General features: G+C 37.5%; 1 protein-coding gene across 4 annotated transcripts in view; it reads left to right on the top strand.

The window, feature by feature from the left end:
- The window catches only part of LOC128699369 (BRCA1-A complex subunit Abraxas 1-like), a 32,313-nt gene extending 7,098 nt beyond the window's left edge, over positions 1-25,215 (top strand). Inside the window, exons 5-9 of one of the 4 annotated variants that reach the window (XM_070098213.1) lie at positions 2,231-2,359; positions 4,298-4,464; positions 15,958-16,023; positions 23,445-24,038; positions 24,592-25,215. In XM_070098213.1, the coding sequence (XP_069954314.1) occupies positions 2,231-2,359; positions 4,298-4,464; positions 15,958-16,023; positions 23,445-24,038; positions 24,592-24,596 (961 nt within the window). In that variant the 3' untranslated portion in view covers positions 24,597-25,215. Of the gene's footprint in view, positions 1-2,230; positions 2,360-4,297; positions 4,465-15,957; positions 16,024-23,444 lie in introns of all 4 variants that reach the window. The other 3 variants (XM_070098212.1, XM_070098211.1, XM_070098214.1) reach the window with 3 other exon arrangements.
- The last annotated feature ends 690 nt before the right edge of the window (positions 25,216-25,905 follow it).

The raw sequence follows: 25,905 nt of genomic DNA, 5'->3' as shown, positions 1-25,905 counted from the left end.
ACCCCAAGTTATTGGCCGGTTCAGTTATCGGCCAACTCGGTTATCGGCTGGTTTTTTGGTACCCGGTTATCAGCTGTTAATTCGGTTATCGGCCGTTTGGGAGGCGTCCATCCGCCGGCTGGGGCTGCTTGTGAGTCAGTTTGGCTTTGTCACTGGGCTAGTGAGGAAGCTTCTTCTAATTCATCCAAATATTTTTGCTATAATCCATTGTTTTTTGTGGTTATTGATTGAGTGCAACTGCAAAATAAGCAACCATGAGCCCAAAGAAACACATTACATAGTATATAAAAACATGCAGTGTTTATATGCCATGTATATTTAATAATAATCACTGGTACATTAAATGTCTTACTTTACATTAATATAGACATTTTCATTAATCCATCTATTATATCTTCTTCAAAATTATATAAGAAACACATTACATAGCATAGAAACAAGCAGTGTTTATTATATGTGATGTATATTTAATAATCACTCTTTGCCACATGAAGTGTCTTATTTTGCGTTAACATAGGCATTTTCATTAATCCATCTATGATATTTTCTTCAAAATTATATAAGAAACACGTTACATATCATATAGCATATAAACATGCAATGTTTATATGTTATCGAGTGGAGAGTGGAATGGAGAGTAAACATTATATTTTCTCTGATGCAGCGTTAGAGAAAATTGTGAATCTGGCGACTGGTGCAGTAACCGCCCTTCATGTGCGTTTGTTTACAATTCTCGGCATGAATTATTCATTACTTCTCCCTTTGTTTATGATGGTATCTAAAGGTATTTGTTAGAAATGATTAAACTAAGTGAATATGGTAATAATATGGCTTTGTAGTGTAATAATATGGCTTTGTAGTGTAATAATATAGCTGTGTAGTGTAGCCCGGGAGGGGTGGGCTAAATGAGTGTGCTGTACCTACATCTACCACTACCTACGCTGACTTCCTACAAATAAATACCTCTTGCCCTACATTAAGACCACAAATATTTTAAGGTAAGTAATGAATGTACTGTAGCGGTAAATGACGGATTAAAGAGGTGTGTGCAATGTGGAATAGGGTGCAAGCTTTTGTAGAGAAACACCACCCTGACCAAGCTGAAACAAGCCATATCTGCAACATGTTCAGTGACAAAACCCTGTTCCACTTCAGGGAAATCTTAAAGAGATGCCAGAAACAGACCTCTATGGACAGATTTGTTGAGACAGGGGTCCAGTGACTCTCAAGCTGGTCCTAGTGGCATTAAAAAACAAAGAAGGGAAGTAACCCCAGAGAAGGCTTTGCTACCTAAAGTCTTTATGGAGGGAGGATTTCCCTTCCAAAACACTAACTCCTCCCTCTTTCCACTTCCCTGTCTTCCAGAAGCCAGAATTAGCGTTCAATAAAGGTATGTAATCCTTACATAATTGTTAAAAAAATTTATTTTTTTGCGAATATTTTTGTCTGGAACGGATTAATAGTATTTCTATTAATTCTTATGGAAAATATTAATTCGGTTTTTGGCCATTTCGGTTATCGGCCGACCTTCCGGAACGGATTACGGCCGATAACCGAGGGTCCACTGTATGTGCACTCTTCCAAATTTATTTGTTTTTATCTTGTGTTCCAGAAAGCTTTTTAGCTTTGAGAACATTTTTAGAATAATTTAATCAATAAGGTTGCAATAATTTTATTGCAAGGAAACATCATGCTAATTGAATATTACTGTGATAATATTCAGGGAAGCCTCCTTAAAAGTATTATTATTTAAAGCTTGTGTAAAACTACCCCTAATACCAAGGAAATTATTAAATAAAAATCAAATTTATCTCAGATCTTTCATAAAATCCCTCCTAGACTCTCTCGTAAAATATCCACCCCCTAATTATACTGGTAAAAAGCAGATATGTTTAATTGAGGCTGCAAAAATAAGCAGTTCACATGTAAGCACTGTAGTGTAACCTGAATGAATGATAAATACAATAAATAAAGAGTAATTATTACTCAGTAATTATCATTTGAAGGTAACAAGTTTTATTGGTAACTATTACTTATCACTACAATAATTGCACTTTATTTTTTTAACACATCTGCCATCTCCCACCAATATAAGTATATAATAATTATTGGAGATTTTGTATCTTTTTTCAAATCCTTATCAGCACAGCACATAGCTTCAGTTTTGAAAATGTAGTGAATTACTTAGTAATTTATTAACAGTGATTTAACTACCAAACATAATTTTCAGACGTCTTGAAGGAGTACCCCTGCAGGTAGTGAACATAGGTGATACATCAACTACAGACTATCTCCTGAAGCCTCAGAATCCTGCTCTGTATTCTTCATCTGCTGTTCAGAATGTTCTCTCCAAAATTAAGTAAGTTAACAAAAATCGTGTTAGGATTTCATTTAATAAGTTTTGAATAATGTACTGTATTAGATACTTTATATGCTCATTGATAAGTAGCTTATTTATTAGCTTCAGTATTAGTCTCACTTTTCTGCTCATCCTTATTTTTTTACACTGCATTATTTGTACCTGACCTGACCATTTCCACATCACCAAAATTTGCTTCACTGTAGATGTGCCATTTTTTTTTTTTCATTCTTTGTTCATGTTTTTCTAACTTCATTCTTTGGTATCCAAAATATTACATATCGAACCTTATTTTTTAATTGCAGTAACATCTCTGGGTTCTCGTGTAGTCATTGTTCTGTTTTGAAATAATGTTCTGATAGACAAATAACCCGCACATAAAAGAGAGAAGCTTACGACGACGTTTCGGTCCGACTTGGACCATTGACAAAGTCACACTAACCAGAGGTGGAGCAGGACGGCTATATATAGGCAGGAAGAGGTAGTGGTAGTAGTAGTAGTAGTAGTACAAGAATTGTATATAGTCACGTAGGAAGCGAAGCTGATTCTTACGACGCCGAGTAGCAATAAGAGCAGCCTCATAAGATCGAAAGAGGGGTTTAATAGAGGGAAGAATATTAAAAAAGTTGGAGAGAATATTATGCTTAACTGCGGGGTCCATAAATAACAAAAAAGGCACAATACCGTGACTGGAACGATACACAAATAACCCGCACATAAAAGAGAAAAGCTTACGACGACGTTTCGGTCCGACTTGGACCATTGACAAAGTCACACTAACCAGAGGTGGAGCAGTTAAGCGTAATATTCTCTCCAACTTTTTTAATGTTCTTCCCTCTTTTAAACCCCTCTTTCGATCTTATGAGGCTGTTCTTATTGCTACCCGGCGTCGTAAGAATCAGCTTCGCTTCCTACGTGACTATATACAATTCTTGTACTACTACTACTACTACTACTACTACCACTACCTCTTCCTGCCTATATATAGCCGTCCTGCTCCACCTCTGGTTAGTGTGACTTTGTCAATGGTCCAAGTCGGACCGAAACGTCGTCGTAAGCTTCTCTCTTTTATGTGCGGGTTATTTGTGTATCGTTCCAGTCATGGTATTGTGCCTTTTTTGTTATTAATGTTCTGATAGACCTTTTCATTTTAGTTTTCTTGTGTGTACCACACAATAAACAAGATACAAAATGCTGTTATAAAGAATGAATATACTATTCTTGAAAATGGTACCATAGAGTACTGTACTTTTATAAATAATTCTTATTGTTAGTTTTGTAGGATTATTTATGGTGCTTTGAGAGTTGAGCTTTGAATTATGAAGTAAATTTTTAAAGTGAAGGAAAGTCATTTTTTCCATGACAGTCTAAATGTTAAGTCTCAAGGGCCAGAGAATAACTGAGTAAAACAATCAAGTATGTATGTTATGCCATGTAGTATGTGTGGGCACAAAATGAAACAACAAAGCATTTCTCATTGATGCTATTAGTAGTCATTAGCAACTTTGAGTTCCTTTGGAGTTTTATTTCTCTTTGGTCCCCTTCTTATTTATCTAAAGACGGAGATGTCAGATTTTGAAAATATGAATGCACAGTACAATATGTATAAGCAAACCATCCAAAACTAGTTAATGTTTCATGTATAGCATAATATGTATTGTAAATTTTTTTTTCTTTTTTATTTCTTCTGAGGCACACAAAAAAGATAAGTGCTTATGCATTTCATTTTTTGTTCTTAATAATGCAGATATAATTTAATACAACTGAAAGCTTTGAAGAAAGCTACTTATTGCACAATGCATTTTGTACGGCTAATCATAAGGTTACTTAATACTTAACCCCCCTTAGCTTGGCATATCCAAAAATTAAAATTCTTGCATTGGGGGTTGGGGCGCGGTTGGCAAGACTTACAAAAATAAAAAAAATATTTCTTTTCAGCAGTGGAGAGCCAGGAGTATCAGAAGCTGAAACTCTCCACACAGGGTTGTTGAGCAAGCTGGAAATGCTGCTACCCAAGTTCTCCTCTGCTCAAGAGGAGCTTGAAAATGTTCGTAAAGAAGTCATCAAACTCAGGGAACTGTGTAATATGCACAATCTTAAACCAGGTATGGTAAATAAATATTTGAATGCCATGCTTATGTAATATTTAATGAAAATGCAGTTTGGCTGTTTATCATTGAATGGTCAAGCAAAGGCACTAGCTGTATTGTCGACCATGAGTTCATAGTGGCATTGGTGAGCTTCAAAAAGATGTAGATCATTCTTCAAAGGTACTAGTAACATGTTTAATAGCATTAAATTATAAGTGTTTAAATTGTATTGTAATTTGTTTTGATGAGAGCATTGTTACAGTATAGAAAGTTTCTGTATAGAGTTAGGATAAATAAAAAAAGATTAGAAATTTCTGATGAAATCAAAATAAAGGTTGCCATTGTTAAAGGAAATGCTTGGGAATAGAGTAGTAACAGATTTGTTATTTTTTTTTTTATTAACACACTGGCCGATTCCCACCAAGGCAGGGTGGCCCAAAAAAGAAAAACTTTCACCATCATTCACTCCATCACTGTCTTGCCAGAAGGGTGCTTTACACTACAGTTTTTAAACTGCAACATTAACACCCCTCCTTCAGAGTGCAGGCACTGTACTTCCCATCTCCAGGACTCAAGTCCGGCCTGCCGGTTTCCCTGAGCCCCTTCATAAATGTTACCTTGCTCACACTCCAACAGCACATCAAGTATTAAAAACCATTTGTCTCCGTTCACTCCTATCAAACACGCTCACGCATACCCGCTGGAAGTCCAAGCCTCTCGCACACAAAACCTCCTTTACCCCCTCCCTCCAACCTTTCCTAGGCCGACCCCTACCCCGACTTCCTTCCACTACAGACCGATACACTCTTGAAGTCATTCTGTTTCGCTCCATTCTCTCTACATGTCCGAACCACCTCAACAACCCTTCCTCAGCCCTCTGGACAACAGTTTTGGTAATCCTGCACCTCCTCCTAACTTCCAAACTACGAATTCTCTGCATTATATTCACACCACACATTGCCCTCAGACATGACATCTCCACTGCCTCCAGCCTTCTCCTCGCTGCAACATTCATCACCCATGCTTCACACCCATGTAAGAGCGTTGGTAAAACTATACTCTCATACATTCCCCTCTTTGCCTCCAAGGACAAAGTTCTTTGTCTCCACAGACTCCTAAGTGCACCACTCACCCTTTTCCCCTCATCAGTTCTATGATTCACCGCATCTTTCATAGACCCATCCGCTGACACGTCCACTCCCAAATATCTGAATACATTCACCTCCTCCATACTCTCTCCCTCCAATCTGATATCCAATCTTTCATCACCTAATCTTTTTGTTATCCTCATAACCTTACTCTTTCCTGTATTCACTTTTAATTTTCTTCTTTTGCATACCCTACCAAATTCATCTACCAACCTCTGCAACTTCTCTTCAGAATCTCCCAAGAGCACAGTGTCATCAGCAAAGAGCAACTGTGACAACTCCCAATTTATGTGTGATTCTTTATCTTTTAACTCCACGCATCTTGCCAAGACCCTCCCATTTATTTCTCTTACAACCCCATCTATAAATATATTAAACAACCACGGTGACCCTAGGTAGTAGGTTGGTAGACAGCAACCGCCCAGGGAGGTACTACCGTCCTGCCAAGTGAGTGTAAAACGAAAGCCTGTAATTGTTTTACATGATGGTAGGATTGCTGGTGTCCTTTTTTCTGTCTCATGAACATGCAAGTTTTCAGGTACGTCTTGCTACTTCTACTTACACTTAGGTCCCACTACACATACATGTACAAGCACATATATACACACCCCTCTGGGTTTTCTTCTATTTTCTTTCTAGTTCTTATTCTTGTTTATTTCCTCTTATCTCCATGGGGAAGTGGAACAGAATTCTTCCTCCGTAAGCCATGCGTGTTGTAAGAGGCGACTAAAATGCCGGGAGCAAGGGGCTAGTAACCTCTTCTCCTGTATATATTACTAAATGTAAAAGGAGAAACTTTCGTTTTTCCTTTTGGGCCACCCCGCCTCGGTGGGATACGGCCGGTGTGTTGAAAGAAAGAAAGAACCACGGTGACATCACACATCCCTGTCTAAGGCCTACTTTTACTGGGAAATAATCTCCCTCTTTCCTACATACTCTAACTTGAGCCTCACTATCCTCGTAAAAACTCTTCACTGCTTTCAGTAACCTACCTCCTACACCATACACCTGCAACATCTGCCACATTGCCCCCCTATCCACCCTGTCATACGCCTTTTCCAAATCCATAAATGCCACAAAAACCTCTTTAGCCTTATCTAAATACTGTTCACTTATATGTTTCACTGTAAATACCTGGTCCACACACCCCCTACCTTTCCTAAAATCTCCTTGTTCATCTGCTATCCTATTCTCCGTCTTACTCTTAATTCTTTCAATAATAACTCTACCATACACTTTACCAGGTATACTCAACACTTTTTTTTTTTTTTTTTAACAAACCGGCCGTATCCCACCAAGGCAGGGTGGCCCAGAAAGAAAAACCAAAGTTTCTCTTTTTAAATTTAGTAATTTATTCGGGAGAAGGGGTTACTAGCCCCTTGCTCCCGGCATTTTAGTCGCCTCTTACAACACACATGGCTTACGGAGGAAGAATTCTGTTCCACTTCCCCATGGAGGTAAGAGGAAATAAACAAGAACAAGAACTAGAAAGAAAATAGAAGAAAACTCAAAGGGGTGTGTATATATATGCTTGCACATGTATGTGTAGTGTGACCTAAGTGTAAGTAGAAGTAGCAAGACGTACCTGAAATCTTGCATGTTTATGAGACAGAATAAAGGACACCAGCAATCCTACCATCATGTAAAACAATTACAGGCTTTCGTTTTACACTCACTTGGCAGGATGGTAGTACCTCCCTGGGCGGTTGCGGTCTACCAACCTACTACCTAGAACTCAACAGACTTCTCCCCCTATAATTTTTGCACTCTCTTTTGTCCCCTTTGCCTTTATACAAAGGAACTATGCATGCTCTCTGCCAATCCCTAGGTACCTTACCCTCTTCCATACATTTATTAAATAATTGCACCAACCACTCCAAAACTATATCCCCACCTGCTTTTAACATTTCTATTTTATCCCATCAATCCCTGGTGCCTTACCCCCTTTCATTTTACCTACTGCCTCACAAACTTCCCCCACACTCACAACTGGCTCTTCCTCACTCCTACAAGTTGTTATTCCTCCTTGCCCTATACACGAAATCACAGCTTCCCTATCTTCATGAACATTTAACAATTCCTCAAAATATTCCCTCCATCTTCCCAATACCTCTAACTCTCCATTTAATAACTCTCCTCTCCTATTTTTAACTGACAAATCCATTTGTTCTCTAGGCATCCTTAACTTGTTAATCTCACTCCAAAACTTTTTCTTGTTATCAACAAATTTTGTTGAAAATATCTCACCCATTCTCTCATTTGCTCTCTTTTTACATTGCTTCACCACTCTCTTAACCTCTCTCTTTTTCTCCATATACTCTTCCCTCCTTGCATCACTTCTACTTTGTAAAATCTTCTCATATGCTAACTTTTTCTCCCTTACTACTCTCTTTACATCATCATTCCACCAATCGCTCCTCTTCCCTCCCACATCCACTTTCCTGTAACCACAAGCTTCTGCTGAACACTCTAACACTACATTTTTAAACCTACCCCATACCTCTTCAACCCCATTGCCTATGCTCTCATTAGCCCATCTATCCTCCAATAGCTGTTTATATCTTACCCTAACTGCCTCCTGTTTTAGTTTATAAACCTTCACCTCTCTCTTCCCTGATGCTTCTATTCTTCTTGTATCCCATCTACCTTTTACTCTCAGTGTAGCTACAACTAAAAAGTGATCTGATAAATCTGTGGCCCTTCTATAAACATGTACATCCTGAAGTCTACTCAACAGTCTTTTATCAACCAATACATAATCCAACAAACTACTGTCACATCACCCTACATCATATCTTGTATACTTATTTATCCTCTTTTTCTTAAAATATGTATCACCTATAACTAAACCCCTTTCTATATAAAGTTCAATCAAAGGGCTCCCATTATCATTTACACCTGGCACCCCAAACTTACCTACCACACCCTCTCTAAACATCTTCCAAAATCTCTCTCTCTTTCTCTCCTCTCTTCTCCAGGCGCATACACGCTTATTATGACCCACTTTTCGCATCCAACTTTTACTTTAATCCACATAATCCTTGATTTTACACATTCATATTCTCTTTTCTCCTTCCATAACTGATCCTTCAACACTACTGCTACCCCTTCCTTAGCTCTAACACTCTCAGATACTCCAGATTTAATCCCATTTATTTCCCCCCACCGAAACTCCCCTACCCCTTTCAGCTTTGTTTCGCTTAGGGCCAGGACATCCAACTTCTTTTCATTCATAGCATCAATAATCATCTGTTTCTTGTCATCCACACTACATCCACGCACATTCAAGCATCCCAGTTTTATAAAGTTTTTCTTCTTCTCTTTTTTAGTAAATGTCTACAGGAGAAGGGGTTACTAGCCCATCACTCCCGGCATTTTAGTCGACTCATACGACACACATCACTTACGGAGGAAAGATTCTTTTCCACTTCCCCATGGACAGTAGAAGAATTAAAGAAGAACAAGAGCTATTTAGAAAAAGGAGAAAAACTTAGATGTGTATATATATATATATATATATATATATATATATATATATATATATATATATATATATATATATGTGTGTGTGTGTGTGTGTGTGTGCATGTGCGTGTCTGTGAAGTGTGACCAAAGTGTAAGTAGGAGTAGCCAGATATCCCTGTTATCTAGCATGTTTATGAGACAGAAAAAGACACCAGCAATCCTACCATCATGCAAAACAGTTACAGGTTTCTGTTTCACAGTCATCTGGCAGGAGAGTAGTACTTCCCTGGGTGGTTGCTGTCTACCAACCTACTACCTACATATTTATGCAATTGTTTTTCAGTCTGTCGAAGTACGTGTAAGTTATTGACAAAGAAAATTTATATTAGCTTAAACATTATGAAACGCCATTATACAAAATAAGAAAGGTTCAAAAAATTTTCATATACCTATACTACAGAGAACTATGATGAATCTCTTTCAATACCTAAAGTGTAATTTAATGTAATCTAAAATTGAAAATATGTATGTACCACTTCTAAACATCAGATAATTTAAAAGCATATTAACCCATTCTCTCCATGGGCAAATGGAACAGAAGTCTTCCTCCGTAAGCCATTCATGTCGTAAGAGGCAACTAAAATGCCAGGAGCAAGGAGCTAGTAACCCTTTCTCCTGTATACATTACTAAATTTAAAAAGAAACTTAAGTTTTTCTTTTTAAGTCGCCCTGCCTTATTGGGATATGGCCAGTTCATTGAAAAAAAAATTAACTCATTCACTGTTGTGACCTCTGAAATTAGCCCTTTGACTGTCGCAAAATATTTGAAAAAAAAAAAATTAGTTTTTCTTATGAAATGATAGAGAATCTTTTCCCGATGGTAATGACACCAAAAATATGAAATTTGTTGGAAAACTCACGAAATTACGCTCTCGTGAAGTTAGCGACCTCAGCGATATCTATGAATCGGCGATTTTGCCAACTTTGAGCCCTATTTTCAGCTAATCCCATTGCTCCAGTCGACCAGACTCATAGCTATTTCTTTAGAACTCCATTTGTTCTATCGATTAAGTACAAGAAACTGCCCATTTACCGATTTCAACTACCCAATAAAGTGGTCAGAATTTGGCAATTTGGTCAATTTCACACAAATTAAAACATGTGCCAATTTCAAAATGGGGTCCAAAATGAACAGTACAGACATTCCTGGCTTTAAAATAACATTTTCTTTGTTCATCAGTCACGTCTCCAGGCCACTGTGATATTACTCTTGCTTTTTATTTTGAATTTTTATTCAAACAAAAAATAGAAGATTCACTGTTATGCAGACTACTGCAGTATTGTAATAATTGTATAAATAATGTCAACCCATTCATGACTGCATATTTGAATGGCTAGTTGGACATCGGCAAAAATCAAACATTTCCCCTACTTTGAGCTCCATTTCAAGGTCCTTTTCATAGTAACATCAATCAAAATCACCTCCATTTCTATAATATGTTTTCCATTTTATCAAATGTGACTACGAAAATGAGAATATAACCATAAAAACTACGAAAATACACCTCAAAGTCAGCGTTTTAATCCAAAAACATGGTCAGTGTTTTTTTCTCATGCACTGCGTGCTACAGGATTTTTTTATACTGTGCACACTGACCACACAGACCCATTCTCTCACATGTGGGCCTACCAGCTTTCTCCCGCTTGATTTAAAGCTGCTAGAATTTTTGAGTATATATACGTCAAACACATTGGCTCGTAAGATGTATACACCTACCATCAGACTTACGGCCTGCTCGACTTACGACCCCTCGACTTATGACTGTGTTTTTTATGCCAAATTTCTGGGAAATAAACAACTATTTGTGTTGTAAACAGTGTTTATCCTAAACCTTACAGTATAAAATACAGTACTAACAGCATAAAAAGTAAAGTAAAACATGAAATACCAAAATAAAACAATAAAATAAAGTCATTACAAAAATGTGATGTTGATATTCAGTAGTAAAGTTCGACTTACGTCCATTTCGACTTGTGACCGGTTTCTCGGAACCGAACTCGGTCGTAAGTCGGATGGTAGGTGTATATACGACCGAAACAGTCAAAGGGTTAAAAGCACTAACAATGTTGCAACTTCTGAAAATAATAATATGTAATACTTGTATTTTTTTTGAAATGGTAAAGAATATTTTTCTATAAGTAATGGAAATTTAGAGAATTATGTGAGCAAAAGGTTGGTGATCTAAGCGCAATTTACTCTTCTGCAGTTTCCCACAATTTGAGTCCTGTTTAAAGCCAGTTCTTTATCTTAATCAGACACTTTTGTTGTAGTGGCTGAGGGCAAGACATTGCATATTCATCTATCAGAACTACCCATTTAAGTGCATACAATTTGCTAATTTGGTAAATTTTGCACTAAATTTCAATTCCAGTTTAAAAAGGAAGTTCAAAATAAACACCGTAAGCATTCTAGACACTAAAGCAATCTTTCCTCTGTTCATTAATCAAAGATTTGCCCTATTTCTCATATGAATAAAATATAATCAGAAATGAGTATTCAGGAAAATCTCCTAAATCAAATTTTTCTACCACTTCAAGGCCTGTTTCAAGCGACATCCAATCTAAAACTGACTAAAATTCTCTCTATTTCACTAGTATTTCTTATATTCTTTTAGTTCATACCAAGAAACAGCCAGTAAAGCAACAAAAATTACCCTAGAAAGCACTTGAAGTTTCTGTTATAAACCAGAGGTTTGCCATTTCCATCATGCACTGTGTAGGTCAGGATATTTGAGGGGGTTGTGATTAACCTTTTCACTGTCCAGACCCTGAAGTTAGAAGTTCTCAGCACCCACATTAAAAAACAAACTTTCCTGGAAGTAATGACACCAGTAATATGAAATTTGATAGAAAACTTAGGGAATTACACAGGTGCAAATTTAGCAGTCTGGACACATTTTACACATTGGCAATTTTCTCTGTCCTGTTTTAAGCCAATTTTATTGCTCAGTTTGACCAAATTTATAAATATTTCACTAGTATGCCTTCTATTCTATTGACTGAGTACAAAAAAACACCCATTCAACTATTAAAACTACCTTATGAAGTGCACAGAATTCAATAATCTGGCCAGTTTATGCAATTTAAAAACTAAGTCCAAAATAAACACTGTAGACATTCTAGACACTAAAACAATATTAACACTGTTCTGTAATCATGTCTAAGCCTTTCATGTACAGTGAACCCTCGGTTTTCGTGTTTTATCCATTTCAGAGCCATCGGCCAAAACTGAAAATGGCCAAAACCGAAACTACTTTCCCCACGAGAAACAACGTAAATGGAATTAATCCGTTCCAGACACCCGGAAGTATCAACAAAAAAAATTTTCTTTTACCTTGAAGATAGATTTACATGCACAAAAGAATGAACATTCAACATGACACTTACCTTTATTGAAGGCTTCTGTTGCTGGAAGGAAGACAGGGAGGAGGGAGAGGGAAGAGAGGTTATTCTTTGGAAGGGAAATCCCCCTCCATAAGGACTCTAGGTACCAAGTCCTTATTCGGGTCACTTCCCTCCTTTGTTTTTTAATGCCACTAGGACCAGCTCCAGAGCTACTGGACCCCTGTCGCACAAAATATCTGTCCAGATAGGTCTGTTTCTGGTATCTTTAAAATTTCCCTAAAATGGGACATGGCATTGTCATTGTAACAGTCACCAGCACGAATTGCAACAGCATTCTCAGGGGTGATGTTGCTCCACAAATGAATGCACCCTAGTCCACTTTGTACAAATCTCCTTAATCTTTGGAGAAGGCACCTTCTTCCATCTCTCTTCCTCCTCCTCTGAAGCAATTTCCTGAGCTGTGGTCTGTTGCTGTTGCAGATGAAGCTCTTGCAGCTCATCAGTGGTTAACTCTTCACTGTGGCCCTCCATCAACTCTTCCATATCCTGGCCACTCACATTCAACCCCATGGAATTCCCCAGTGCCACAATTGATTTCACAACAGGTGTAGGGTTGACAGGGTCAGCCTCAAACCCTTCAAAATCCTTCCTTTGGACACAATCTGGCCACAATTTTTCCCAAGCAGAGTTGATTGTCCTGGAAGTCACTCCTTGCCAAGCCTTATCTATAAGGCTTATGCAGTGGAAGATATTGTGTTCCTCACTTTCTTTACCAAAGCACTGGCACTAGGAGCTTTCTTTGGGGCCCATGGTTGCTTATTTAGCAGTCACACACAATAAACAAGTGGCAAAAACAATTGTTTATTACGAAATGTCTCGTATGACCTGGCAGGATATGTTCACTCACCGAGAGACAGTGCTACACTGGATGAGAATGCATGTGGGAGGCTGCTTTGTCTGCTTGCTGGGCATTGGACAGGTTCCATATGATTGACGAAAACAGAGGTAAACAACAAAAACAGAACCATAAAATCGATGAAAAAAAGTTAGCCAAAACCGAAATCGGCGATAACGAAGATCAACGAACATGGAGGGGTCTATTGTATTACACTTGCCTTCCATTTTGAATAACTCACACAAAACATTGAAGATTTACCATATTTCTCGGATAATAAAATATAACCAGGAATGATTTGTCGTGGTTTATGGTGTCCTAATAATTTAATCAGACCTAGTAAAAACCCATAAAACAAACCAGAATGTGGAGGAGAGAGCATGCCTGTTTTTTAGGAATATTGGCAAAACTAATATTTTTTTTACTTTGAGGCTGATTTCAAGCTATTTCCAGCTCAGTAGAATGTCTTTCATTCTATCAAATATTACCAAGAAACAGTAGAACCATAAAAAAATTGCCTTAGAAAACCCCTCAAACTCACTACTTGAAACTAAACACAGAGCTTTGCTTTTCCCATTATACATTGACTGAGGCAGGATTTTTTTTATATTGTGGATATGTTGAGAAATAGAGCTATTAAGTGAGGAATATTTAGTATGGCAATAACACTGCAGTAATACGTAGTAAAGGTAAGGAAGTTGCAGCAGCTATAGACCTAAGGTGTAATGAAAAGATCTGATAAGCCTTGTTGTAGGATTAGAACTAAAACAAGTTCTGTAATGGATGGTTCAGTATTCCTTAAAAAAAACATTCAAACTTTTAAAGACATTTGAAATATTGTGGGAAATTTTCTTTAGTAGGCTCTTAAACATTTCAGGGTGTGAAATACTTGGGAAGGATTCTTTCGAGTTTCTGGAGCATATGAATACATTTGAAATGACTCAGAAAGATTCTTTCAGTAGTCTGGAATATTTGAAGATCTTTTAAATGTCTGGGAGGTATGCTACATGTGGCAATACCTTAAAAATAGATGCCTTTCCAGTCCATCATAGATATAAATAGTTAAGTTGTAATAAACAGCTGTCAGTGAATAACAGAATGGTGGATGAGGAGGCAAACCGCGGCCTGCAGATTGACAGCCCGTCGTTCTACCAATCTAGCTACCCAGGCCTCTAATAGGAAAGATTCAGAACTGACACTTATTTTATCATATTCAGTCAGGGGCTACTAACTGATATAATGTGTGTCAGTTCCGAATCTTTCCTATTAGAGGCCTGGGAAGCTAGATTGGTGGAGTAATGGATTGTCAATCTGCAGGTCACAGTTCACCTCTTCATTCACCATTCTGTTTATTCATAAACAATTAAGTAGGAAATGCAGGACCTCTTGGAAGGATGGCTGAGCATGTTGTGGTTTGATGGATCATTTGAATTGTAATGTCCATGCACTTCTGGAAAGACAGTTAAGAAAATTGTGGTGGAGAATGCGTTATCCATCATTGGGTCACCCTGCTTTATTGGGAAATAGCTAATATGTTAATTTTTTACAAAAGTATAATAATTACAGGAAAGTTTGTTTTACATTATTTTTGACACTTCCTGCACTTAAAAATTGTTGAAAATCACTCCCATCCTAAAGTAGCTGGCTGACTTGAAATGCCTTGAAATATCTTATTTCAGTCAACTGACCAGAAGTTGCTTGGACAATAGGAGAACCTGCTTTAATGCAGCCAAAAGTAGCTAACTATGGGTAAGTTTAAAAAAAATCCCCCCCCCCCCCTTTTTTTTTTTCCTTTCTTTTTCTTTTTTGAGGGATGCTAAGTAGGACAAATGTAAGTCAGAATCCCACTGTATGTTGTTATTTCTGGAGCTTTGTAACTTCTGGTGGCATTTATGAGAACCAGTTAATTTTATATTACCTGAAGTTGCATGAAGATTATGAATATTCTCTCAGTCCACCTGAAAGTGGATTTTCCTGGTGATGTTTTATCAGTCTGGTTATTGCTGCTTGATGCTCATAAACCAGCTTTCTGTTATCATAACTTCCCTGGTCAGGTATCATTAGCAGAATCTGGTAAAGTTTTCTACATAAAGCTCAGTATCTGGAGTATGTGTATTAATTTTGGTTATTTTTTTATAACAGTATGTTCTAAATTTTTTCATGGCACCTTATTTTAAATTGTAATGTATTTGGTTTGCACATTCTACCATATTTCTTTCCTCAGTACATAATTACTTAATGGAATGCTACATTGATGCATTTTCCAATTGTAAATTATAAGCTTTTTGTCTAATCTGTCTGTAATACATTGAGTAAAATAAGGTACAGTGAGAATTTTGCTCTATATAATGCACTACTCATCTATGGCTCTGAAATTACAGAGGAATTAGTTAATTTTATAAGGAGTCCAACTTATGAATGAGAACTGCTTTTAGAATTTTTTTATATAAACTTTTAAGTCCAAGAAATTGGATGCATTATAATAATCTTTTCATTAATATTTATATTAGATACTTCGGTAATTACTTATTTGTATTTACAAATGTTATGCTGTGCAATCTTCAGCATTTAATCAATGAATTTTTTAATTTTCAGTTGTAGCATATATTACCTCATCTTGTAATCCATTCCAGTCTTCTACCATCTGCAAAGACCTTTCTGGTAATTTTTTGTCATTTCTTCTTTCTCGTTTTACGTCCGTGGTCTCGTCATAGAATTAGGAAATCTTCATTATTTATATTTCATATCCTTCTATAATCTTTTATTTTTTATTTTATTTTATTTTTTAACACCAGCCTTTTCCCACCGAGGCAGGGTGACCCAAGAAGAAAGAAAAAAACTTTCATCATCATTCAACACTTTGACCATCATTCATACATACTGTCTTTGCAGAGGCGCTCAGATACAACAGTTTAGATGTCCCTCCAAACTTCTAATATCCCAAACCCCTCCTTTAAAGTGCAGGCATTGTACTTCCCATTTCCAGGACTTAAGTCCAGCTAACCAGTTTCCCTGAATCCATTCACAAAATATTACCCTGCTCACACTCTAACAGCTCAACAGGTCCCAAAAACCATTTGTCTCCATTCACTCCTATCTAACACGCTCACGTACGCTTGCTGGACATCCAAGCCCCTCACCCACTAAACCTCCTTTACCCCCTCCCTCCAACCTTTTCGAGGACAACCCCTACCTTGCCTTTCTTTCCCTACAGATTTATATGCTCTCCAAATCATTCTACTTTGTTCCATTTTCTCTAAATGATCAAACCACCTCAGCAACCCCTCTTCAGCCCTCTGACTAATACTTTTATTAACTCCACACCTTCTCCTAATTTCCACACTCCGAATTTTCTGCATAATATTTACACTACACATTGCCCTTAGACAGGACATCTCCACTGCCTCCAACCGCCTCCTCGCTGCTGCATTCACAACCCAAGCTTCACACCCATATAAGAGTCTTGGTACTACTATACTTTCATACATTCCCTTCTTTGCCTCCATAGATAACGTTTTTTGACTCCACATATACCTCAACGCACCACTCACCTTTTTTCCTTCATCAATTCTATGATTAACCTCATCCTTCATAAATCCATCCGCCGACACGTCAACTCCCAAGTATCTGAAAACATTCACTTCTTCCATACTCCTCCCCAATTTGATATCCAATTTTTCTTTATCTAAATCATTTGATACCCTCATCACCTTACTCTTTTCTATGTTCACTTTCAACTTTATACCTTTACACACATTCCCAAACTCATCCACTAACCTTTGCAATTTTTCTTTAGAATCTCCCATAAGCACAGTATCATCAGCAAAAAGTAACTGTGTCAATTCCCATTTTGTATTTGATTTCCCATAATTTAATCCCACCCCTCTCCCGAACACCCTAGCATTTACTTCTTTTACAACCCCATCTATAAATATATTAAACAACCATGGTGACATTACACATCCCTGTCTAAGACCTACTTTTACTGGGAAGTAGTCTCCCTCTCTTCTACACATCCTGACCTGAGCCTCACTATCCTCATAAAACTCTTTACAGCATTTAGTAACTTACCACTTATTCCATATACTTGCAACATCTGCCACATTTCTCCCCTATCCACTCTATCATATGCCTTTTCTAAATCCATAAATGCAATAAAAACTTCCCTACCTTTATCTAAATACTGTTCACATATATGCTTCACTGTAAACACTTGATCTACACATCCCCTACCCACTCTGAAATCTCCTTGCTCATCCGCAATCCTACATTCTGTCTTACCTCTAATTCTTTCAATAATAACCCTACCATACACTTTTCCTGGTATACTCAATAAACTTGTTCATCTATAATTTTTACACTCTGAAGGAGGGGTGTTAATGTTGCAGTTTAAAAACTGTAGTGTAAAGCACCCTTCTGGCAAGACAGTGATGGAGTGAATGATGGTGCAAGTTTTTCTTTTTTGGGCCACCCTGCCTTGGTGGGAATCGGCCAGTGTGATAATAAATAAAAAAATAAATTTTTACAGTCTCTTTTGTCCCCCTTCCCTTTATATAAAGGGACTATACATGCTCTCCGCCAATCCCTAGGTACCTTCCCCTCTTTCATACATTTATTAAACAAAAGTACCAACCACTCCAACATTATATCCCCCCCCTGCTTTTAACATTTCTGTCATGATCCCATCAGTTCCAGCTGCTTTACCCCCTTTCATTCTACGTAATGCCTCACGTACCTCTCCCACACTTAGATTCTGCTCTTCTTCACTCCTAAAAGATGGTATACCTCCCTGGCCAGTGCATGAAATTACCACCTCCCTTTCTTCCTCAACATTTAAAAGTTCCTCAAAATATTCTTGCCATCTACCTAATACCTCCCTCTCCCCATCTACTAACTCCCCTACTCTGTTTAACAGACAAATCCATACGTTCCCTAGGCTTTCTTAACTTGTTTAACTCACTCCTAAATTTTTTCTTATTTTCATTAAAATTTCTTGACAGTGCCTCTCCCACTCTATCATCTGCTCTCCTTTTGCACTCTCTCACCACTCTCTTCACCTTTCTTTTACTCTCCATATACTCTGCTCTTCAGTTTTTCTTATTGTTTATATATTACATTGGGAGCAGCACAAGTGTAAAACTAAATAAAAACATTTTTTAAGTTGCAGTACATTCCATGATAAAAAATTGAAAGAAGAAAAGATAGGAATCACACAGTAGAATTATTATTAATTGTTTTTAACATACCAGCTGTCTCCCACAGCTGGTATGTTAAAAACAATAGTCTTTTCCCTCACCAATATGGCTTTCGCAAGGGCTGCTCTACTTTGGACCCTTTACTCCACTTAGATACGTATGTGCAAAATGCTTTTGCGAACAAACACTCTGTCCTAGCAGTCTTTTTTGATCTTGATAAGGCATGACACATTTTAGCCCAAGCCCACTCCTTAGGCCTCCGCGGTAATCTAACAACCTTCCTTGCTGCTTTCTTATCTGACAGATATTTTTGGGTTCATGTTAGAGCCTCGCTTTCCTCAGAGTTTGTACAAGCCAAGGGAGTCCCACAGGGTTATATTCTTAGCACTACACTTTTTCTCTTAGCTATAAACGACGTACCTTCCATTCTTCCATTGCATATTTGGTCGTCACTTTATGTGGATGACTTCGCTATAATTTACCCAGGCGCTGACTGTCACTTGGTAGCAGCTTCAATTCAGGATGTGATTGACCGAGTTTCCCACTTCTCATGGCTTTAAATTTTCTAGTACAAAAACCCGTTTCATTACCTTCACTAGACATCCTTTGTCCCAGATATTTCCTTGTATTTACACAGCTCACGTATTCCAGAATGTGATACAGTCAAGTTTCTCGGCCTTCTCTTCAATCGCTGGTTGACATGGAAACCTCACACTTCTTTGAAGGCAGCTTGCCATGGTCAGCTGAATCTCCTTAAAATTCTCACGCGTCGTTCATGGGGAGCACATCGCCGAACTCTCCTCCATTTGTATTCTACCTTAGTCTTGTCCAAGCTGGATTATGGCAACAGTGTCTATTCTGCAACTTGTCCTTCTAAATTAGATCCCCTTCATCATCAAGTCTCCGTTTATGCCTTGGTGCCTTTCGTTCGTCCCCTGTTGAAAGCCTCTATGCAGAGGTGAATGTTCGTTACTTTGTCTGCGCTCGTGATCTTTGTGTTTCTTCTATGTATAGGTTGGTCTCAGACCATACCCCCGGCCGGGATTGAACCCGCGGTCATAGTCTCAAAACTCCAGCCCGTCGCGTTAGCCACTAGACCAGCTAGCCACAATAAGATTTATCCAACTAGGTATATTTCTACACCATAGGAAGGTTAGCACAGGCACCTCTGTGACCACAAATGCAAGTTTTTACAGACGAATCTCCAGCTAGCGTGGCCGTCTGTAAAAACTTGCATTTGTGGTCACAGAGGTGCCTGTGCTAACCTTCCTATGGTGTAGAAATATACCTAGTTGGATAAATCTTATTGTGGCTAGCTGGTCTAGTGGCTAACGCGACGGGCTGGAGTTTTGAGACTCTATGACCGCGGGTTCAATCCCGGCCGGGGGTATGGTTTATTTGCAATCGTGTCATTACGATTTCTTAAGTCTTGGTCTCAGACATTAATAGAAGCCCATTGTTTGTTCGGCGCCCATGCCTACTCTGATCGTTTTCTCTTCATTTTCACTTCCTCCTATCTTTTCTTCAGTTGACTCCCTTGTATGTTCATTTAGCGTCTGCCTTCTCCCTTTCCCCATGGTAAGTTCCAACGGTTCATGTCTGTTCTCCCCCACTACCATGCACCAAAGCTTTCCTGTCTACGATTGCTTCTCGCTCTCTTTTTCTCAGTTACTTCAGGTCACATGCTCATGGCATCGCTATTTATACAGATGGTTCTAAATCTTCTGATGGTGTTGGGTTCACAGCAGTATTCCCAGATGATGATGTCCGAGGTCATTTGTTAGACTTGGCTAGTATTTTTACTGCTGAGTTGTTTGCCATCCTCATAGCACTTCTTCGCATTACATATGTGTCTCCTTTGACATTTGTGATCATTTCATATTCCCTTAGGGCTTTACAAGCCATTAAACAGTTTGATTCTTCTTGTCCATTAGTCCTTTGTATCCAGCTATGGTTGCGCTGTGTGGCTAGCATAAAGAAAGACGTCGTTTTCTGTTGGGCCCCTGGACACGATGTGCAGGGCAATGAACAAGCGGATGCTGCTGTGCGGTCAGCAGTGCATGATCTTCTGGTTCCCTATAAAGGCATTCCGTTCAGAGGTTATTTTCCAGCCATCTCGGCCCGTCTTCGCAGCTGTTGGCAGCAATGGTGGTCGGGCATGCACCATAACAAATTGCACTCTATTAAACCGCTTTTAGGTTTGTGGCCATCTTCTTACCACCATTGCCATTCTTGGGAAACTGCTCTCCCGGCTCCACATTGGCCATATGAGCCTTACCCATGGGTATCTCATGGAACGACACCCTATTCCTCTCTGTGAGGTTTGTCAGGTCCCTATTTCGGTTCTTCACTTTCTTGTCAATTGCCCAGTTTACCACCGAGCTCGCAGGATTTGCCTCCAATGATGCCACCACCCTACCACTCTTACTTTATCTTCCCTTCTTGCAGACAGCCCTGCCTTTGACTTACAATCACTTTTTGACTTTGTCAGCAACTGTTTTACTGTACTAGCTTTGACACATAGCCCTTAGTATCCCTTCCAACCCTTTTCTTCCCTCACCTCTGAGCCCCTCTCCACCTAGCTGTTTATAGCCTCAGCACTTTTCTGCCCTGCAGCACTGTATAACCCTTGTCGGTTTAGCGCTTTCTTTGATTATAATGATAATAATAATGTCTCCCACTGAGGAAGGGTGACCCAAAAAAGGAAATACTATAGTGTACAGACATCACAGTTTAAATGACCTTCCATATTGCAAAATCCCCATCTCTCCTTCAGAGAGCAGGCACTGTAATTTTCACTTTCAGGACTCAAGTCTGACTAACTAGTTTTCCTTGAATCCTTTCATAAATCTTATCTTGCTCATATTCCAGTAGCACATCAAGTCATAACAAATACTTTTCTCCATTCACAGTGATATAACACACTGGCACAAGCCTGCTGGATGCTCAAGCCATTAGCAGCTAGAACCTCCTTTTCTCCCTCCCTCCAATCCTTCCTGGGACAATCCCTACCCCTCCTTGGTCATCCTATATTGCTCCAGCTTCTAAATGCCTAGACCCCTCCTCAGTTACTCCATCTTCCAATTTCTGTACTCTGAATTATATAAAGGTTAATAAAACTGCATTCTGTATTCTGAGTTTGGGAGTGTGTGTAAAGGTAGAAAGTTGAAAGTGAACATAGAAAAGAGTAAGGTGATGAGGGTATCAAATGATTTAGATAAAGAAAAATTGGTTAATAAAACTGCATTCTGTATTCTGTATTTTTAAAAAATATATGAAATATTCAAAATTTTTTCTGAATTTCATCAAAATTTTATGGGCTTTTTGAAAAATATGTAACATACTTTAAAATGTCAAAAAGGCTCAAAAATTTCAATTCCATCAGTAATTCTGATAAAAAAGCTTGAAAATCCATGAATTTTAGCTAAAAAATCAGGTTTGTCTGAAAAGTGTTCTAAATGCTCTAAATCATCGGAATATGTCTAGTGCTGTATGCCATTAGAACTCTATGCTGAATATATCACAATTGTAAAGTAAAAGGACACAAGTGTAACTAATGTGACATTTTATTGTGGCAATGTTTCGCTCTCCAGGAGCTTTGTCAAGCCGTTACCACTAGTTCTCTTTTTTTTTTTTTTAACAAGTCGGCCGTCTCCCACCGAGGCAGGGTGACCCAAAGAGAAAGAAAATCCCCAAAAAGAAAACACTTTCAGCATCATTCAACACTTTCACCTCACTCACACATAATCACTGTTTTTGCAGAGGTGCCCAGAATACAACAGTTTAGAAGTATATACGTATAAAAACACACGACATATCTCTCCAAACTGCCAGTATCCCAAACCCCTCCTTTAGAGTGCAGGCATTGTGCTTCCCATTTCCAGGACTCAAGTCCGGTTATATAAAATAACCGGTTTCCCTGAATCCCTTCACTAAATAATACCCTGCTCACACTAAGTTCTCTTATTATGTATGATAATTTTTTTTTTTTCTACAAAATCAGCCGAAATTAAAATGAAAGTTTACAAAATCTGCACAACAAGAACTTATGAAAGGAATCAAGTAAATAGTGTTTTCAAGATCAGAAAGTGAGGGAATTAGACTTCCTGTCATATTTTAACATATGTACATATATGATAGGCAATTATGGATATGTTTCCTTCTTTAAGTCACTGTCTTGCTGCGAATTAGCTGTGTTAAAATTGTACCTGCATTGAGAATTTTTTTTTTATATAAAAATTAAGAAATATGATGTCTGCTAAAATTTCTGTAAATCACCTCATTTGTGATTGTTTAAAACTTTTTGTCAGTATTAGTCCATGCTGCACAGGATTGATAGGGAACATGATGACATCACAAGTATTATTGCGTATTATTCTCCACATGTTATTCCAATACATTATTTGAACATAATTCAGTCCAATATACTGTGTAGGTCAGGCATGAGAATGAGCAAGCAGAATTAGACCCACTGTGTGTTCCTACCTAGCTTGAGTTGTGATTACTGTCCAGTGCTTTAAGTTGTTAATATGTAGGAAGATAAAAATGTCTTAATTTGAATTTGTTTTCCCAAATTTTGGGCATTTTTTATTTTTTTTTTTTTTTTTTTTATTATGGTACATAATAGTTAAGTTTAATATAATACCCTCTCATGTGTCAGAGTCAAGCATGCCATTAGCTGAAGGTTCTTCATGTCTGGTGTAGATTGTAGCAATTAACATATATAAATTAACATATACATTAAATAGGTTGAATCATTTAATATTCCTCAACTTTGTATTGAACATTGTTGTTATTATTTTATTTCTAAAGCACCTGGAAGAAATGAAAACAAATATATACTTATAAAGTAACTTTTATATTAAAGTACTATTTATTTACTTACAGACTTTACACCTGAAGCATTCCAGACAGTTGATATAAAAGACCTAATGGATTTTGATGAGGTTCCTGGTCCCTCTCTTAATGCTTCACCAACTATTAAGAGAAAAAAACAAGCTACAACCAGAAGCCCATTGCTCTCAAAGGGCTCAGTAAATGAGAAAGAAGCCAAACAAGAGAAAGGCACCCTGGAATCTTCAGATCCTTTTGGTTTTGTAAATACAGAAATGGAAAAACTTAAGGTAAAAACTCATGGTTCTCCAGGAAGCAGGGGTTCTAGGTCCAGAACAAACACTCCCTCTCCTGCTCGAGTTCCTTTTAAGTCAAAATCTGCCATAAATACATTACAAAGAACTTCTCGACGTTCATCAGAATCTGCTGGCTCCAATGAAGGGAGTCCTTTACCTGCAAACAAACGCTACAAAGATAATAGTAGTTTACCTGCTGCTTCACCAGACATGAAGAAAGGTTCTCAGGTTAAAGGTAAACCAAAGTCTAGCCGGACTCTCACTCGCACAACTTCAAAGGAGTGTAATTCCCCTGCTAGGAATACAAGAAATCGAAGCCCATCTGTTACAAGTCCAGTGGGAAAAAAAATTGGTAAGCCCAGAATCCATAAGATTTAATTTGATAAATTTCCGTCTGGCTCTCAGAACATTTACAAAAATAGTATTTCAGATATTTAATAAAAATTTAAAATTTATATCCATTCATGATGACATAAACATTAAGTGTCCTTTGGATATGTATGACTGAAATGATTCCTACTGTTGAAACCTTACAAGTGCTCTTGACAATCCTTTGGATTTCTTTGAAATAACAGGAAATTGCCTTTTTGTACAAGTTTTTATGACGTATCATGTAGATAGGAAAATTATATTAATGGTTAATTTGTTTCATCACATTTTTAATATCTAAGTAGATATCTCCTGACTAATATATTTGTACATTTAGATCTAAATCACAAGCTTAGAAATATGATGTCTGTAACAGAGACAATAATTTATATCTCATATTTTACTTAATTTTATTACAGTAGTTAATAAACTAAACATAATACAGTACATATCACAAAGAGTAGTATTATTTACTAGTCAATTTTTTATATGCTCTCATTGAATAATATGTGTTTGCATTTCTTTCATCTTTCTAGATTAGTTACATCACAAGTCTATATTTTGCACGCTCTTCTGGGTTAATGTAGCACTTCTGAGGAGTCATGTGAACTTGGAATATTCTTTTCTGCTGAATCTACAGTAAGAGTCATTGATACTGCCTAAGTTGCTAGAAGCTCCATTTGGTTTATATTTGGAACTGTTCAAAGTAACTAATGGAAAGGGCCTGTATTATAATATATACACCTACATGATCCTTGAAGAAATGATTAGTAATAAACCCCACCAAAATAAAAAAAGTTTCTAGTTATGAACCATCCCTTTGTTTATTCCCATCTCTGTTGAGTGAGGATATCCCAAGAGAATGCCACTTTGCATGAACTCACAAACAATAAACTCATCAGATAGAGGTGTGTCACTTATTGTATAACTCTTAATTGGAAAAATTTTGTTGGCAATTTTTTTCATCTGTAATTATTTTTGTATAGTCTTTTGTCAGATTCATGTAAAAGAATAATACTGAAAAATCACTTCAAAATTGTTCGGCATTATCTTCAAATGATGTCAGGTACTGTACATACAAAAAAAAAAAAAAATTCCTAACAATCTGTTGAAATATTATATGCCTACCAAAATTAGTAGGCATTTCAATTATTGTAAATCATATACTGTATTATATAAATGTTCAGTTCTGCAAGTCTATGGGCAGTTTTAGGAACCAAATATACTTCATATTTTTATAGAGGGGTGTTGATTTCTGATCAAATGCACTATATACATATATACGAAAAAAGAGAAAACATTCACCATCACTTGCTCACTAGCCATTTTTCCAGATGGGTACAGACATCGTGAGATGCTGACTTACTGAATCTCAGTACTCCCCCACTATTTTTAAAAGTGCAGGTACTGTTTGTTCCACCTAAACTAAGGTCTGGGTAACAGATTTTCCTGAATTCCTTCTTCATGATCTCACATCAGCAACATGCCAAGTACCAGAAATCAGTCCTGAACCTAGATCTAACATCCTCTTTTGTGCCTGCTGGATGTTTCTACTTCATGACCTCCTCCTAACCCTTTCTCGAACATTGCCAACACCTTCCAGTTTTGAGAGATTTATACACACTCATAAAGTTACAGAACACTTTTCCAAGAGTATCAACACAATTGGGTTTTCTTCATTGTAAAATAGTAATTCTCGTCTGAATGGTGTTTTTTTTTTTTTTTTTTTTTTTTTTTTTTTTTTTTTTTTTTTTTTTTTTTTTTTTTTTTTTGAAAATGGTCCATCTTCAAAAGTAATGTCACTTTCACTAGGTTGTGGAGTTTGAGTGATTTGTACCAAGGATGAATGG

Source organism: Cherax quadricarinatus, chromosome 61, assembly GCF_038502225.1.
Source record: "Cherax quadricarinatus isolate ZL_2023a chromosome 61, ASM3850222v1, whole genome shotgun sequence".
Classification (NCBI taxonomy): domain Eukaryota; kingdom Metazoa; phylum Arthropoda; class Malacostraca; order Decapoda; family Parastacidae; genus Cherax; species Cherax quadricarinatus.
Note: the sequence above shows the minus strand (reverse complement) of the source record. Positions and strands in the feature narration are given on the sequence as shown.